Genomic DNA, 19,339 nt, shown 5'->3' on the forward strand with positions numbered 1-19,339 from the left:
TATCTAGATATTATTCTACTTATCCATTTTTGGCCTTTAAAGCCTGTACTTCTGTATTCTCATCCAATAAGTCCTTGGATATGTCAACGTCTTGCAGTTTCTGTCTCCTAATGTTTTCCTTTAGTCATTTGATGATTTCATGTCTTAGGTTTAGCTCCTTGATTCATTGTGAGTTGACTTTTTTTTTAATCAAGTATAGGGTAGTAGGGTAGGACGTCTTGTTTTCTGTCTTGGTATACAGGGATCCAATTATCCTAACACTATTTGTTGAGTCTTTTCTCCAGGGAGTGATTTTAGCTCATTTGTCAAGATCAGTTGGTTGTAAATGTGTGGCTTAAGTCCTGAGTGTTTCAACTTGTTCCATTCTATATGTCTATTACTATGCCAGTACCAGGCTGTTTTGATTATAACTGCTTTTTAGTATTTCTTGAAGTCTGATGTTGTAATGCATCCAGCTTTGCTTTTGTTGCTTAAGATTGCTTTAGTTATTCAGGATCTTTTGTGGTTCCATTTGAATTTCAGCAGTTTTTTTTTCCCATATCTGAGAATGTCATTGATATTTTGACTTGGATCATACTGAATCTGTAATTGTGTGAGTTTTAATTGCTCAATGCTCTTAGAGTAACAGTTTGGAACTTTAAGCAGCAGAAGTACCAGATGACAGCTTTGTAAGGTAAACTAAGATGTCCTTAGGACTTGGAGGGAAACTTCATCTAGATTCTTCCTCTCTTGGTAAATATGAACACCATCCTCTTTCTTCTTTAATTAGTCTCTGTGCTTCTCACTAATGCCATGATAAATCTTATTCCTTTATTCCTCATAGCTTTTTTCCCCCATTGCCTGTATTTTTTAGTATTAAAGCTTTGCTTATAAATTGTGTAAATATTACTGTATTTGCATGCATTTTGGGCTGTATAGGCAGCATAAATAGTTCTTGTAAAATAAAGAGGCAACTAGCAAATAGATATGCCCATTGTTTGCAAGATCTTGGCTCAATACCCTCCCTCCACACTTAGGCCCTGACTGTCCCCAATCTAGACTCCTGTGGGTTGTGACATGTAGCTCTCCACAGTCACAGGTGGCCCCTAGTCTTGGTTGCTGATGGTCTCAGAAGAGGTAGAAAGTGTAATACTTTTAGGAGTAGGAAAATATATTTAGAGTGTACTTGCTAGTTGCATAACAATAAGCCAAAATATGCAAGGAAACAGGCAAAATGCAACATCTACTGGATGACTCTGTATTCCACTGTGCCAGGAACCAGAATTAGGAAGATGAGTAAGATAAATGTCTTCACCCTTCCAGTACAGGATCTAGTCATAAAAGCAATATAAATTATGTGTTTATTGCTTTGGTGGGGCATTAGAATGAATATTTATGTTCTCTGAAATTCATATGCTAAAACCAATCCCAAATGCCTTTTGGAGGTAGATGATTTTGGATAATTTGGCCACAAGGGCATTTCCTTCATGAACGGGATTACTGTCTGTTACGATTTGAATGAGTGAAGTAAAGTTCACGGTTAGAGTCTTGATCCTTGAAGACATGGTATTAGGTAAGACCTCGTGGAAGGTGTTCGGGCCACAGGGACACCACCTTCACAAACGGTTTCATGTTGATATAGCAGGAAAGTGTTCCTAAGAAAGGGACAATCTTGTACCCTCTCCCCATCTCTCTTTTGCTTTCTTTGTATCCTTCTACCATGGGCTCATAAAGCAAGAAGACCTTCAATATGCTCTAACCCCTTTATCTGGGGCTTTCTAGACTTCAGAACCATGAGCCAAAAGATTTTTGCTCCTTATAAACTACCCAGCCTGAGACATTCTGTTATAAGAGCACCCATTAGACCAAAAGACCACCCGTGTAAGCAACTCCTGAGAGCTCCATTTCCCCTTTGTCCTGTGCAGATACAAAAAGAAACTGGCCATTAAAGAACCTACACAAGCCTTCACCAGACATCAGATCTAACAGGGCCATGACTTTGGACCATCCCCCACCCCAACACCGAGCCTCTAGACCTCTAGAAATGTTGTTAGTAAACCACTCCATGTATCATATCTTTATTAGAGCATTCTAAACAGACTAACACCAAAACAACTACTCAGGGTGTGGTGGTATGCTAAAAAAAAAATACATAGAATCAGCTTTGGAGCTTGGGAATGACTAGACAAGTTTAGAGGCTTGGTCTAGGAAAGCCCACCATTTCTGTGAACAGACTTTGAAAGGTAATTATGATGAAGGGTCAGAAAGAAAAGAGATACAGGAGGCCTCAGTCTTCAAGAATAAACAAAATGCCAACAAAGGATGGATAGTGAAGTCTATTCAATCTCCAATGGAAATGAAGAACACATTAGTGAAAAGCAGAGGAAAGGTGATCCTTTTCATAAAATGTAAACTTAGATCACTGTACTCATAGTCCAGTAGCTTTTTGTATATTTGGAACTGAATATTTAGCTCATTGTTTCTAAGCAAAATTTTGAAGGCATGTTTTGCCGTATGTTCACTGCTTATTACAAAGTAGAAGAAGAGAAAGATGACTTAAACATACACGTACTCAGCAAAAGAAACTTGAACTTAAAGATGTGGTAAATCTTAAGCCTAATGAGACACACACACACACACACACACACACACACACACACACACACACAGAGGAAATGCAGTCACCAAGGCTGTGGCCAAATCACTTTATAATAAGGAGATTAGTATCAGTGCGAACTATGAGTCTCATGTCAGTCATCTCAACTGAACCTGGGCATTATACTTCAAAACAAGGGAGACAGGCCCCAAATGTCATTCAGAAATTAATAACCTTCCATCTTTAGCTTCAAAAAGGGAAATTATTGTGTCACATTGCATGATTCCCCAAAATGATAGGGCAGAGCCACTGAAAGTCAGGGAGCAAAGCTTTCTGGAGCCATGGAAACCCAATTTGCACCTGGTAACTCTGTGGGAATAGTACCTCTGTCACAATAAATCTAGAAGGCAAACATCTCTCCCAGGAAAGATGAGACTGGGCCAGTGGTCTTTGTAAGAAGAATATCAAGGAAAGAAAAATTCTGAAGACTTAAGATTTCATGATCTGTGCTTTGTAGTTTGAAATCATTTGTGATTGCTACTCCTCTCTTGTAACATAATTAGATCATATAGCAAGAATTATTGTTATTTTTACATGCATGAACCAGTCTGAAAGAAGTCATTTAAACATCAAAGCATCAACATTTCCAGGGCAATTTAATGGATTATTGGAACAAAAGGGCTGAATATTAGAATCAGAAATGTTCTGGACAATTTGGAATTACTATCAATAAAGTGACTAAGCCCTACTGCATGGTATAATGGTTTGAACAGAGTTTGGTTCCCCAAATCCATGTAATTAAACCTAAAGTCTTACATTAACATTTGATGTATTGAGGGTAGAGACTTAATCTAATTATGCATCTGGGAGGTGGGACTATGGGAGGCGGGACTATGGGATGCCTTTGGGTCCTGGGAAATTTCCCTCTGAAGGTTGTTCTCATTGAAGTGTTATTTTCTCATCTTTTAAAAAATATTTATTTTTGTTGGAAAGGCAGATTTACAGAGAGAGAGAGAGAGAGAGAGAGAGAGAGATCTGTCTGCTGGTTCACTCCACAATTGGCTGCTAATGGTCAGAACTGAGGCTATCCAAAGCCAGGAGCCACAAGTCTCCTCCATGTCTCCCACACAGGTGCAGGTCCCAAGCTTTGGGCCATCCTCTGCTGTTTTTCCAGGCCATAAGCAGGGAGCTGGTGGGAAACGGAGCAGCCAGGACATGAACAGTGGTCAGATGTGATGCTGGCGCTTGGAGGTGGAGGATTAGCCAGTTAAGCCAATGTACCAGTCCTGGGAATATTACTGTATAAGCAAAGCATTGTATTTGTAGTTTATATTATTTATAATTCATACTGTATTTATAAGTTGCTGTGTGTCTTGACTTCCTGGATTGCCACATAATTACGCTGCATGTTGCCATTACCAACTTTCATCAAGTGCCAGACCAATGGGACTGCCTGATCTCAAACTGCAAACCTCTAAACTTCCAAGTCAAAATAAACCTTTCCTTCTAAGTTGGATCTCCAAAGTATTTTAGTAGAAGTAACAAAAAGCTGACTAATACACCTAGATCTAAGAAATGGTTACATAAAGCCCTGCTAGTCTCCACAAAACTTAGATTGCAGTTCCAATGTCCTACACTTAGGAATCAGTTAATCAATAAAAATAGAAAGGAAAGTATTGGCATTTCTTTTAGGGCTTAGAATATTCTCTCTTGTGTGATTATAGTTCATGCTTTCTGAGTGCAAGATATAAGGTGTAAATCAAGATTTCCTTTCTGTTTTCACCTTTCATTTTCTTGTTTGTTTATTGTCTGATCCCTGTTACAAATTACAAAACTTCCATTTCATTTCTGAAACACAAATTACTTTTAGCTTGGCGTGGCATTTAGAAAACAGAATAAGAATAAAGAGTATTCTTATTGATAGAAATTACACTGACGACACTGAGGATAAAATTTTACACCGTTAACTGAAAACAATGCAAAATGTCAGCAAGGTTTTTAAAAAATGTGTCAACCTACATACCTGGTCTACATTTTTATCTGTACTTTGATGTGTTTTAGTATCTCTTGACATTACATCTGAAAAGGGACAAAAAGGAAAGATTACATAAACAAATTTACCCATGGCATTTAACAGATTTATTTTATACATACCTCCCTTGCTTCTATGGCAAGTGTCCTAGCAAGGTAGCTATCTTCTCTTCATTCTGATTAGATTATTCTAGTATCTTCTATGTGGATACACAGTCACTGCACAGCTATCATTGTTCCAATTGTTAGAATATTGGAAGATTTATTTATTACTTGGTAAGAAAAACATAAATGCCTCAAGACATCTAAGTGTTACTTTACATTCATTGCCCTGATTGCCTTGAGTCCCTGGGAAATGCGCCACCCCCATCCCTTAATGCTGTCACAACATAGCGAGAAGCCTCCAGATACTTGCTCCAACAGTACCATGTAATCTGGTTTTCCATGCTCACACTATATTTGTTGTTAAATATTTTGATTATCACCTTTTAAGTTATCGATATTGCCTCCTTATTTATTAAAAACCTTCATATTAGCTTTATCTAGAGGGTAAAAAAAGTTGAAAGCACAAATAGCAAATTAATAAATGACTTATTTATAAAAAATAAATGACCTATTCATCATATACAAATACATATATATTTTACATTATATGTGTACACAAACAGCATAATTTACTTCCTGAAGGAAATTTTTGTAATTACTTTACGTGAGTTTGTATTCTCAATTTCACTGGATACTTAAAAATTAAAATGTTAAAATGTTATATACAGAAACATCTTACCTTGAAAGTAAGGAAATTTTATATTTTCTTTTTCTGAGTTATTCTAAAAAAAGAGAAATGAGTAGAAAAAGTAATAAACATAATTTTAAACTTAATATTTTGATGACTACATATAGTAAAATTAAATGTTACTATTTGCTTTTAATAGGAGAAAAATCATCCATTTATGATTTATCCAGCACAACTGGGAAAAGGCAAGGCACGTGCATTGTGGAAGTATTTTGTTAGGAGGTTGAAAGTAGGACGTACTGAATGGTAAAGGACATGATATTAGCACTGCACATCATTAGCCTCTTTTCATTCACCAAGCCCCAGGAATCAAAAATAGTAATTCAAAGATTAAACAAATTAAAACCAAGACTAATATCAAAGAATATACTTAAAATATGGCTTCACCATTTTACCCAACTGGTATACTTCTGATTTTATGTACTGTTAAGAATTCCGTGTAAGTTGAAAATATGAACTCCTTTTCCCTAGTCACTCACCTTTTATTTCACTTGAATTTTCAATTACTTTATGTTCTCAAATGAATGTGTATCAATTACCTATTTAATTTGATCACCCAATCACTAAGATCACATGTTTATTAAACTGGACTTACCTACACAGTCTAACTTTACTTCTTATTTTTATTTACTTCTTAACTCCTTAGTATACCCAGAGTTGTTACTAGGTTATGGTGCAAATAGGGCTATTTTGAGTTTTCTTTTGTTGTATTTTAATATGTACTTGCATACATTAAAACAGCTATCATGTGATTAGGCAAAATAATTTTTCTTTATTTTTCATGTTAATATTGATACCAAAATTGTGCTCAGTGTAGCACACCGATGCAGCTCCAAGGACGTAACCATGTTCCCTTCTTAGCTCCCTCTCTCCTCCTCCTCTAGTCTTTGAGGTAACATTTATTTTCACTTTTTAAATAATTTTTTGTTATTGTCTTATGATACAGTTCCATACGCTCTGGGATTTCTCCTCCACCTTCCCAAGTTCCCTCCCACGCCACTGAGGTAACATTTTTAATTAGCATTCTAGTCAAAGGATTAATGTTCAACTAAATAAGAGATCAACAAGTAAAAAGTTAAAAGATTGCAGTTTAGCAATAATATAGGAAAGTGCAGGTGCCCGGCCCAGTGTTCCCTGCCTTCTCCACATAGCTTGAACAACAAAAAATGTATAGGCAACTATGCTGGCACACTGGTATAGTTAATACAAGTTTATCATTAACCAGGCCCAGAATGCCTGTCAGCTACTGGCTGCTTTTCTCTCAGCAGTGCAAGCTTTGTCTAGGTACAAGGCAACCTGGGCAGTTGCCTAAAGGTGAGGCTTTTGCTCATTTCTCAACACAACTTTTGTTGTTGAGTTTAAATTGTTGATATATGGTGGATATTAATATTTTGTTGGAGAAGTTTGTAAATATATTTTTCCATTCTGCTAGATGTTTGATCATTTTATTCATCACTCTATTATGCAGAAACTTCTTAGCTTGATACAATCCCATTTGTCTAGCTTTTCCTTGGTTGCCTAAATTTTAGGGGCCTTAGTTGAACAAGTGGTCATTTACTCAATTTCTTGTGAGTGTTTGCCTTCATTTTGTTTTAGGAATTTCATTGTCTCGATTCATAAACTTAGGTCTTTGGCCCATTTTGAGCTAATTTTTGTATATGGTGAGAAGTACGGAAAAATTTTTATTCCTTTTTATATATAATTCTGTTTTTCTAGCATTATTCACTGAAGAGATCATTCTTGTTCCAATGTATAGACTGGGTACTTTTGTCAAAAATCATTTGATAGCATGTATGTGTATTAATGTCTGGGATCCCTATTCTGCTCCATTGATCTATACATCAGTTTTTATGCAAGTACCATCTTGCTATTGTTTTGTAATATGTTTTGAAATTAGGTATTGTAATGCCTCTAACTTGATCCCTACCCTCCTTGGGATCTGTTGTGTTAGTCTATGTATTTTGTGATCCCAAATGATCTTTTGGATTGTTTTTACTAATTCTGTGAAAAAAATGTAATTGGTATTTTAATAGGATTTCATTGAATCTGTGAATTGCTTTATCTAGAACGGGCATTTTAATTATATCGGTTATTCCAATCCACGAGACAGGAAAATATCTTTTGTATTCTTCCTGAGTTCTTGTCTCCCTGTTTTATAGTTTGCATTTTAAAGACCTTTCATTACTTTGTCTAAAGTTATTCCTAAGACTTTGATTATTTTTGTGACAACTAAATGAGATTTCTTTCTTAACTTCTCTTTCAGTGAGTCCATTGTTAGTATTTAAGAAGCTATTTTGCAACTGGAATTATACAGAAATGGTTTATCAGTTCTAACAGCTCTTTTATGGAGTATTTGTGTTTTTCCATGTACAGCAAACATCATGTCTTTGGCAAACAAGGATATTTTGACTGTCTCTTTTCTAATTTTAGTGTCTTTTATTTCTTTTCTCCTGATTTCTCTTATTAAGTAGTTCAGTACCATATTTATTAAGTGTGATGAAAGTGGACATCCTTGTCTGGTTTCAGATCTGAGGGGAAATGCTTTCATCTGTAATCATTAGTATGATTTTGGCTATTGGTTTGTTACACATAGTCCTTATAATTCTGAAGTGTATTCTTTGCATGGAAGGTTTTTACAGTTTTAACCCAGTTTTAACACCTTGAACATATCATCCTATTCTCTTCTGCCCCTTAGTGTTTCTCCTGAGAAGACTAGAGTTAGTCTAACTGGTTTTCCTTTATATATGTATGTATCTTGACAATTTAACTCTCTTCACTATTCTCTCCTTGTCCTTAACTGTTGAAAATTTGACTACAATGTGTCTTGGGGAAGATCTTTTTTGATTTGGATGTCCAAGTCTTTTTCAAGACCTAGGGAGTTTTCAGCCATTATTTCGTTTAGCAGATTCTCAACACCTTTTTTCTTCTCTTCTACTTAAGGAATACCTATATTATGAATATTTGGTTATTTAATGGTATCTCAAATTTCATGTAGATTTTCTCCATTCTTTTTATTTTTGTTCTATCAAATTAACTTGAAAGTCTTGCCCTCAAGGTCAGAAGTTTGTTTCACCACTTGGTCTATTCTACTATTAAAACTCAGTCATTTTTAAATTTCATTGATTGTAGATTTGACCTCCAAAATATTCGGTTCCTCTTAAGAATTGTGGTCTCCTTAATATTTTCATTCGTGTCACTGATTTCCTCATTTCTTTAATCTATATTCTCCTGCATCACACTGGATTTCCTTATGATCATTATTTTGAATCCTATTTCTGGCATTTCATAGATTTCCTTCAAATCAGGATCTAATTCTGGAAAGCTGCTGTGTTCTTTAGGAGGTACAATGCAATCTTGTTTCTTACATTTCTACATTGACATCTGCATTATATGGCACACTGCTTTCCCAGGCTACAAGCAGGCAGCTGGATGGGAAGTGGAACAGATGAGCCACAAAGCAATACCATTTGTTTGTAAAGTGATACCATGAGTGAGTATTCAAGCCACTATCTTGTCCTAGCATCTCTACCTTGTAGTCACACGGTAAAACTGGAACAGGTTTCATTCACTCCTCAAGAGTTGAGACTAGAGATAGAATGCAAGTAAGTTATTTCCGGGATGCACCAAGTAGATTTCAGTGATGCTGACAAAATTAGAACTAGAGCTCTGCAGTTCATAGGGCTAGAAGCATGATTTTGAAATGAATGTGAATATCCTACAGTGTGTAGCTCCCAGAGTTTTGTGTCACGCTGGGGACTGTGATGGCCATGGCCTAGTTTTCAGTGCTCAGGGAGACAAAGGGGGCTGTACCCTTGTCCCATTGCCAACCCTGAGTGATGATGGAGCTATTGTTCCCTATTTTTGTGTCTCTAGGATTGTGTGATGTGAATTGGCCTTTCTGCAGTTCTTATATTAGAGTGAAGCTGGTGTCTCAGTTTGTAACGTCAACATCCCTAGATTGCATTCATTTCCCAACAACAGACTGTTGCAATCCTGGTGTTTCAAGGTCCAATGGGCTCATTACCCAGATTTCCCAAGATGGGAGCAGATTTTTTATAGACTGCTACAAAAGCTAAGAGGAATCTCTTTAGCTCATGTAAAGCAATTGACCATAGCTCCAAGGCTAATGCCCCCAAACACCTATAGTTGCAGAATGCAAGAGGTCTGACCTTTGCTCCCCAAGTTGCCCTGATTGATTGCTTCTGTTAGCAGTAGTACAGAGACAAGTTGTGCAACAAATCACAGGCAAGCCCAGAACTCTGCAGCAGTTAGGGAGGGAGGCAATCTGGCTTTTTAGGGGCCAGCAACTTCTCAGACTCCTATTAGCTGCTTGCCAGGGTGAAGTTAGCCAGTGGGTGACTATGGAATTCTCCTTCCACTAAATCTGCTGGTGTGGGAGGGGGAGGTATTAAGAGGGGGGCATGGGGCAGGGAGCAGGGGGCAGGGCAGCTTCTTCCTTACCTTAATTTAGCTGTGCATCCAGCCTTAGCTGTGTCTCTGGCCTCTTTTCTCACTGTACCATGGAGTCTTGATTCATTGCTACATCTCCATTGAGTATTTCTGTCAGTTAAACCCTTGAAAATGTTGTTGCTGTTTTTGCTGTTGTTTTATTCCAGGGCAGCTGTAGTTAGTACGGCTTCACCCTATTCAGCCATTTTGGGTCCATCTAATAAAATAGTCTTATGAGACTGCTACTGATGAAGCTCAGTGGGTTCTTTCCTCAGCTTACTATAGAAATAAAAAGCCAGGAAACCAGTGCAAGCATAACAGAATTTTTATTCAAAGCTAAGTGATAGGAAAGCACTGCCCCTTGAAGAGGTAAGGAAGTGGAGTGTCCACCTGGACTCTGGCTTTAGGGGAAATGGCTTGTGCTTTTTATTATTTTTTTTTCCTTCTCCTTGGTTGTCTTGGCAATTCCAAGGTCCTTTGCACAGCCAGCCCAACTACGACATGCAGACAGTGAACTGTGGGATAGAGTTGAAGAATTGAGCACCTCTCCCTTCTCCTTCAAGGTCCTGGACCCAGCCTGACAGACCACTATTAAGTGACATGAATCATTGACTGAAACATTTTAAAAACTGAAATTAGGGCCTGGCGTGGTGGCGCAGTGGTTAAGGTCCTCGCCTTGCACGCCCGGGAGCCCATATGGGCGCCGGTTCTATCCCAGCAGCCCTGCTTCCCTTCCAGCTCCCTGCCTGTGGCCTAGGAAAGCAGTCGAGGATGGCCCAAAGCTTTGAGACCCTGCACCCGCATGGGAGACCCAGAAGAGGCTCCTGGCTTCGGAATGGCATAGCACTGGCCGTTGCGCTCACTTGGGGAGTGAATCATCGGATGGAAGATCTTCCTCTCTGTCTCTCCTCTCTATATATCCACCTTTCCAATAAAAAAAAAAAAAAACTGAAATTATACTATGCATCCTCTCAAACCATCATGGAGTGAAACTGGAAACCAATAACTCAGATTATCCCAGAAGACATGCAAAGACCTAAATAATATGCTGCTAAATTAACAATAATTAACAATGGGTTTTAGAGGAAATCAAAAGGGAAATAAGAAATTGAAACAAATCAAGGCATCAACAAGGCATATTAAAACTAATGGGACATAATCAAGGCAGTGTTAAGAGGAAAGTTCATCTCAATCAATGATTTTGTTAAGAAATTAGAAAAGTAACAAGTAAATGAGCTAACCTTACTTTTTAAGAATTAGAAAATTGGCAGCAAAGCAATCCCAAAATTAGCAGGAAAAAAGAAAAAACCAAAATAAGGGAGAAAAAAGAACAAATAGAGATCAAAAGAACAATACATAAAATCAAAGAGCTGGTTCTTTTAGAAAATCAACAAAATAGACACCCACTGGCCCAACTAATCAAAAAGAGGAGAAAGATGATACAAATCAATAAGATCAGATAGAAAAGGGAAATATAACAACAGACATCTTAGACATACATAGAATTATTAGGAACTATTACAAGCAACTATTTTAGAAAACCTAGAAGAAATGGATAGATTTTTGGACACATGCAATCTATTAAAACTGAATCATGAGGCAATTAATAATTTAATTAGACCTATAATAAAGACTGAGATTAAATCAGTAATCAAATCCCTCTCAACCAAGGAACACCCTGGATCAGATGGCTTCACTGCTGAAATCTACTGAACATTTCAAGAACTTACACCAATCCCCCACAAGCTATTCCAAACAATAAAAAAGGAGGCAATTCTTCTAAACTCTTTCCATGAAGCCAGTATCAGCTTAACAACAAAGCCAGATAGAGACACAACAGAAAAAGAGAACTACAGGGCCCGGTCCGATAGCGCAGTGGTTAAGGTCCTCGCCTTGCACGCCCGGGATCCCATATGGGTGCCGGTTCTAATCCCCGCAGCCCCGCTTCCCATCCAGCTCCCTGCTTGTGGCCTGGGGAAAGCAGTCGAGGACGGCCCAAAGCTTTGGGACCCTGCACCCGCGTGAGAGACCCGGAAGAGGCTCCTGGCTTAGGATCGGCATAACATTGGCCGTTGTGCTCACTTGGGGAGTGAATCATCAGACGGAAGATCTTCCTCTCTGTCTCTCCTCTCTGTATATTCGCCTTTCCAATAAAAATAAAATAAATCTTTATAATAAAAAAAGAGAACTACAGATCAATATTCCTGATAAATATAGACACAAAGATCCTCTACAAAATACTAGACAACAGGATCCAACAGTACTTAAGGAAGATTATCTACCTGGACCAGCTGGGATTTATCCCTACTATGCAAGGGTGGTTTAACATTTACAAATACTAAATGTGATTTACCACATCAACAAATCAAAAAATAAAAACCATATGATCATTTCAATAGATGCAGAGGAGAAGGCATTTGGCAAAATGCAATACCACTTCATGCTAAAACCTTAAGCAAGATGGGCACAGAAGTACATTCTATAATACAATCAAAGCAATATATGAAAAACTCAATGCCAGCATAATACTAAATGGGGAAAGACTAAAAGCTTTTTGACTGAGATCTGGCACTAAATACTTAGTTCTGTGCTCTAAATGCTTAGAACTCTCCATCTTCACCACTGTTATTCAATATAATATTGGAAGTCCTTGCCAGAGCTATTAGTCAAGAAAAACAAAGGAATTCAAATTAGAACTGATTAATTAAAAATATTCCTGTTTGTAGATGACATGATTCCCTGCATAGGAGAACCAAAAGATTCAGTCAAGACACTTGGAACTCACAAAATAATTTGAAAGCATAACAGGATACAAAATTAATGAACACAAAGTGATGGTACTAGTATATACAAATAACTTCATGGCTAAAATAGAAATTTTAAAATAATGGAGAGGAATCACAAAACATCTTAAAACATTTCAAAAAACAAAAACTACAAAGCATTTAGAAAAAGAAAAAGAAATAGAAGACATTAAAAGATGGTGAAATCTCCCATCAACATCATCAAAAAGTCCATATTACCAAAGGTAATATACAGATTCAATGCAATCCCAATCAAAATCCCAACACTATTCTCAGAAATAGAAAAGATGATACACAAGTCCATCTGGAAACACAAGAGACCACTAATAGCCAAATATATCCTGAAGAATAAAAATCAAACAGGAGGAAGCACAACTCCAAGACCTCAATACATACTACAGAGAAGTGGTCCTCAAAGCCAATCTGGTACTAGTACAGAAACACAAGAAGGTCAATGGAACAGAACAGAAATCCAAGAAGGGAGCCCACACATGTGCAAACAATTAATCTTTGACAAGAGAACTGAAAATAATCCAAGGAAAAAATCTGGTCTTTTCAGTAAGTACTCCTGGAAAAATCAGCAGCCTCCCACATGTCACTTTACACAAAAATCAGCTCTTAAATGGATCAAGAACCTAAATCTGCACCCAGAGACCATCAGCAGGTAGAAGATCTCTTCCCTGTCTCTCCTCCTTTCTGTATATCTGACTTTCCAATAAAAATAAAATAAAATAAAATAAATTTTAAAGAGATTACCACACTGAGGTTCCACCTAACTCCAGTGAGGCTGTCCTAGATTCAGAACCTACTAACAATAATCTGCAGGCATGAATATGGGAAGAGAGGTACTCTCCTTCACTGTTGGTGGGAGCATAGGTTAATACAATCGTTATGGAAATCTGTATGGAGAATGCTAAGAGAACTGAAAATTGACCTGCCATATGACCCAGCTATCCCACTTCTGGAAATATATCCAAAGGAAATTAAATCTGCATGTGAGAAAGGAATCTGTAATTCTTTATTTATAGCAACACAATCTACAATAGCAAAGACATGGAAACAACCCAGATGCCCAACCAAAGAGGAGTGGATAAAGAAACTGTGGTAATTGTACTCCACGTGATACTACTTAGCCATTTAAAAATGAAATTATACCATTTGCAACTACATGGTCCCAACTAGAGACCATTATGCTCAGTGAAATAAGTTAATCCCCAAAGGACAAATACAATCTATGTCCTCTCTAATATAAGGAAGCCATCATACAAGCTGTAAGTTCAATAACCCTTTCCATACTGTTTTTTGTTGCCTCGCCTGTGTTCAAATGTTTGAACATGGCATATCTCTTCTTTAATTTTGTTGAGTAATTTTATGGAATTTTTTCAAGCTCAGGTATAAATTTTTTGTCAGATTTATTTCTAGACTTTCACTACTTTTGATACCAATTATACAGTGTTTTAAAGTTTTTCTTTAGCCCTTTACAGCTAGAATAGAGAAAATAACCACATATTTACCTTCTATCCAAAATGTTTCTACACTAAAGTCTTAATCCTAATACTTCATCTTACCTATTTTTGGATCAGAAACAATAATGAGTTTGCATAAACCCTTCATCAGATTAAAGCAGTTCGGCTCCACTCCTGATTTTCTGATTATTTATGCTGTACATGATTGTTGAATCTTATCTTGTTATTTTTCCTTCGTTGACTTTTAAAAGATTAGAGCACTCTTCTGGGCACAGCATAACTGATGAGTAGTAGGGAATGGTACCTGACAGTGACTCTTCACAGTTCTCGGCAGAATTTCCTTCTTCCGTAAGACTACTTTTTTCCTATCTCTCTTATGAATTCCATCCTAGCAGAGAAAAGAAATGGGTAGTAAGGAGAGGGAGAACAAGGAGAGTTTTAGTATGTCATAATTTCTAAGTGATCTAAAGTCACTCAAGCAGGAAAATGGGACCCCCCCCCAAAAAAAAGATATCTTTTTAAAAAAAAAAACAAGTGCCCCTGCAGCCAGCATTGTGGTGTAGTGGGTAAAGCCATCACCTGTAATGCCAGCATCCCTATGGGTACCAGTTCATATATCCTGAATGATCTTTTCCTGTCTCTAGCTAATATTTGTGTGCTCAGACCAGATTGGAGCCAGTGCCATTTTGAAGTCATGGGAAGTAGCAGTGGCTTTTTGCACACTGACTGTGAAATCCAACGTGGTGAAAATATTGCCTGTTGCAAAATCTTACACTGATTTCAGCCTTAGATTAGATTAAGGAAGATGCTGGGAGTCCTAAAATCATTGTTGTAGAAGAGCCCTCTTTATCCCCACCACCACCTACAGGAGGACTGGACCAATAGGGGTATGATGTCACTTAAAAGTCAGTGAAGGTAAGCAGCAGCTATAGCATTTGCCAGCATGTGTGCATGTGCACTAACTTCAGAAGGAGTACAAATAAGTTCTCCCCATGGCATTTAAGTCTGTGCTGGTGCAGGCACACACAGCCTGTCACACTGCTACAGGCTCAGGAGCACCAGGAACACTGTTTCACTGCCCAAGGGAGGGGCACACTCAGAGTGCTCTGAGCATCCCCAACTTCCAGTGACTCTGGAAGTCCTACACACAAAGGCCACAGGAAATGTAACAGCATGACAGGGCGTGACATGCACATGGGGCTCTCTCTGGACAGTCAGTGTGTCTGATATGAAAAGCTAAGAGATCGCAGATATTTCAAGGCATACTGTGGTAGGACTTTGTGCTCACAGAGGCAACACAGAGATCCTCTGTGCAGTTCATGTGCTAACATGGGTGAATATTACAGCCACATTGGGCTAATACAGGGCCATTGACCGTGGACAAAGAGAGAAGGCAAAGTAGTGGTTATGCTGACAGTCATGATCACTCCCTTCTGCTGTTGAAAAACAAGATTTACCATGCCCAATTTGAGTGCCACCCTGGACTATCACCCCACATTTACTCCTCTGGACTTTCACTGAAGGAGTTTTAACTCCTCCAAAGATAGAGGTATAATTTAAAGACAAGAACCATCATAGGAAAACCAATGGGTGTTTTCACAGATACCTAAAAGTAAACATAGAAATAAAAGGAATGCAATATATTAGTCTTAGAACATGATAAGGATGAAATCAATGAAATGTCAGAAAAATGAATTTTTTAAAAAATGCTCTTAAGAGTACTCAGAACAAGAATCAGATCCTGGAATTAAGAAAATCCAAGACATGAATGAAGTTATCCCGTAAGATCCAAACTGTAAAGAGAAACGAAGAAGCCACTATGCCAATAAGAACATAATGGAAAGCCTTAACAACAGATATGGTGAGGCAGAAGAAAATCTCTGAGAAAGAACAACATTCTAGGGGAAAATATTAAACAAAAATTAATGAAACCAATCCAAAAAATGTCTCCAAGAGTTACATGATATCATCAAAGGCCCTAGCACAGATGGCTAAGTAGTTCTTGAAGGTGTGGAAACAGAAACTAGACTAGCAGGTCTATTCTGTGAAATATTAACTAAAAATTTCTCAAACATGGGGAAAAATCAGTATCCAAATACAGGAATTCCAGAGAACTCCAAATAGGAAAGGACAGAAAAGACCTTCACTATAACATATTTCAGTCAAACTCTAGGTCTAGGCCAATCTCCAACATGAAAGTTTAATCAGTAATAAAAATCCTCTCCACAAAGCAAAGCCCATGACAGGATGGCTTCACTGCTGAATTTTTCCAAATCCTTCATGAAAAATTAATTCCAGTTCTTCTCAAACTATTGAAACCACTGGAAGGTAGGAAATCCTCCAAAACTCCTCTGTGCATCTAGAATCACCTTCATCCCAAAATCAGAAAAAAGATACAACAAAGAAAGAGAACTACCAAAAATAATCCCTGATGAACATATATAGAAAAATCCTCAACAAAACCCTAGCTGATTTGATCCAACAACATATCAGGAAAATCATTCACCCAGACTAAGTGAGATTTAACCCCAGTATGAAGGATGGTTCAATGTAAGCAAATCAATAACTGTGATACAGCACATTAACAAACTAAAGAATAAAAATCATATGATTAATAAATGAAAAGAAACATTTGATAAAACACAACATCCAATCATAATAAAAAAAACTTAAGTAATTTGATATATGAGGATCACTTATTCACATAATCAGGGTACTATGAGAAAAATCCCATAATCAGCATCTAATTGAATAAGGAAAAGTTGGAGGCATTCCCACTAAGATCTAGAACCAGACAAACATGTCCACTCTCATCACTGCTATTCAATATAGTCTTAGAAATTTTAGCCAGTCATTAGACAAGAAAAAGAAATCAAAGAATACAAATTGGAAAGGAGAAAGTCTAACTACCCTTTGTGGCAGATGAGATGATCCTTTACACAGGAGTACCAAAAGGCCCTAGCAAGAAAATATCACAGCTCATAAGAGAGTTTGGTAAACTTGCAGGATATAAAGCCAAAAATCAACTGCCTGCGTCTGATGTGATGGCTAAGTTGGTTAAGACTCCCCTGGATAGCACCGGGATCCCAAAGGGTGCTGGATCATGTCCCAGCTGTGCCTCTGCATCCTTGCTGGGAGACCAGAAGAAGCCCCTGGCTTCAGATCAGCACAACTCTGGTTGTTGTGGCCTACAATGGAGCAAAACAGTGGACAGAAGACCTGTCTCCCTGTCTCTCCTTCTCTATCTCTGTCTTTCAAATAAAATAAATAAATCTTCTTAAAAATAGAAAAAAAAAAATAGGGCCCAGCGCGATGGTGCAGTGGTTAAGGTCCTCGCCTTGCACGCCCAGGATCCCATATGGGCGCTGGTTCTATCCCGGCAGTCCTGCTTCCCTTCCAGCTCCCTGCCTGTGGCCTGGGAAAGCAGTCGAGGACAGCCCAAAGCTTTGGGACCCTGCACCCGCGAGGGAGACCCAGAAGAGGCTCCTGGCTTCAGACTGGCATAGCATTGGCCGTTGAGCTCACTTGGGAGTGAATCATCGGACGGAAGATCTTCCTCTCTGTCTCTCCTCTGTGTATATTCGCCTTTCCAATAAAAATAAAATAAATCTTAAAAAAATAAAATAAATAAACAAATAAAAAAATAGACAAAGGACATGAACAGACATTTCTCCAAAGATGAAATTCAAATGGCAACAGATACAAGAAAACAAAAATGTTCAGGATCACTAGTCACAAGAGAAATGCAAATAAAAACCACAATGAGGCCTCACTTCACCAATTAGAATGACTATTACCCAGAAATCTAAATGAATAAATACATGCTGGTGAGGATGTGGTTGAAAAGGTACTCTATTCCACTGTTGGTGGGAATGTAAATTAGTACAGCCATTATGGAAAGCAGTATGCAGATTCCTCAGATATCTGAAACTAGATCTACCATATGACCCAACCATCCCACTCCTGAGAATTTATCTTAACCAAAGGAGTTATCTGCAACCCTGTAGTTATAACAGCACAATTCACAGTATCTGAGATGTGGAATCAACACAGATGTCAATTAGCTAATGACTGAATAATTGTACACAGTGAAATACTACTCATACATAAAAAGTGAAATGTTTTCTGCAGCAAAGTGAATGAAACTGGAATCTATTATGCTTAGTGAAATGAGCCAGTCCCTCAAAAACAAGCATCATGTTTCCCTGATCTATAATACACAGAATACAAAATTATAATTTATTTATAAGAGCAAGAGTAATGTTCTGTCATTTGATTATTATATATAGTCTATTTATATTTCACAGAAAGAGTGGAGATTTTTTTTTTGCTCTTTTAATAATTTCTACTTGATGCCTTTACCTAATAGGGCATTAAGCCTGTGATTGTGAAGTGAAATCAAAGTAAGCAATCATAAAAATTAGAAACAAAAGCAAGAGAGAAGGAGGGTGGGTGGGAAATGTAGGCTGGAGGTGGGGTAGGACGAGAAGTATCCCTATGCTCCCAAATCCATATTGGGATATAAGTGAAACTTGTCCACTCTACATAAACAAAAATGTGTATTATTGCAATTTTTTAATATGTTGAGGCTTACCTATGGCCTGCCACATGGTATAGAAAAAGTTCCATGCACTGATGAGAAAAATGTGTACTCTGTCGCTATGAGATGAAATATTCTGTTGATATTAGGTTCATTTATACTATAGATTAGCTCTGTTGTTCCTTTTTTGTATAATTCATTTGTCCATTGATAAAACTGTGTGCCAAATACCCCCATTATTGTTGTATTGAAACCTATGTCTCTCTTTATACCCCTATAGTGTTTAGACAGCCAGGCAAACTGGCATTAGGTGCATACATGATTACTATAGTCACATCTTCCTGTTTAATTAATTTTGTAATTATCACATATTGTTTGTCTCTTTTGATAGTTTTTGGGTTAAAGTCTATATTGTCTGATATTAGGATGGCTATTTCTGCTCTTTTTTGCTTTCCATCCTTTCTCTTTTAGTCTGTGTGTATCTTTGTTGGTGAAGTGTGTGTCTTGTAAGTAGAAAATAAATGCGTCCTATTTTATAACCCAATGAGCCAGTCTATATCTTTAAATTGGAAAATTGAGGTCATTTATAAAGTTATTGATATGTAACAACTTAGCCACGCTATTTTCCATGTATATTATTCAGACTCTCTTTGTATTTGTACTAGGAGATTTTTTTTGCCT

General features: G+C 37.5%; 1 protein-coding gene across 1 annotated transcript in view; it reads right to left on the reverse strand.

The window, feature by feature from the left end:
- The window catches only part of LOC121159367, an 86,979-nt gene that overhangs the window by 17,088 nt on the left and 50,552 nt on the right, over nucleotides 1-19,339 (reverse strand). The window contains exons 14-15 of the mRNA XM_040984386.1: nucleotides 5,391-5,433; nucleotides 4,599-4,654 (exon numbers count right to left, since the gene is read on the reverse strand). Coding sequence (XP_040840320.1) covers nucleotides 4,599-4,654; nucleotides 5,391-5,433 — 99 coding nt within the window. The remainder of the gene's footprint in view (nucleotides 1-4,598; nucleotides 4,655-5,390; nucleotides 5,434-19,339) is intronic.

This window comes from Ochotona curzoniae, unplaced genomic scaffold, assembly GCF_017591425.1.
Source record: "Ochotona curzoniae isolate NIBS_2020 unplaced genomic scaffold, NIBS_Ocur_1.0 contig_4148, whole genome shotgun sequence".
Lineage (NCBI taxonomy): Eukaryota > Metazoa > Chordata > Mammalia > Lagomorpha > Ochotonidae > Ochotona > Ochotona curzoniae.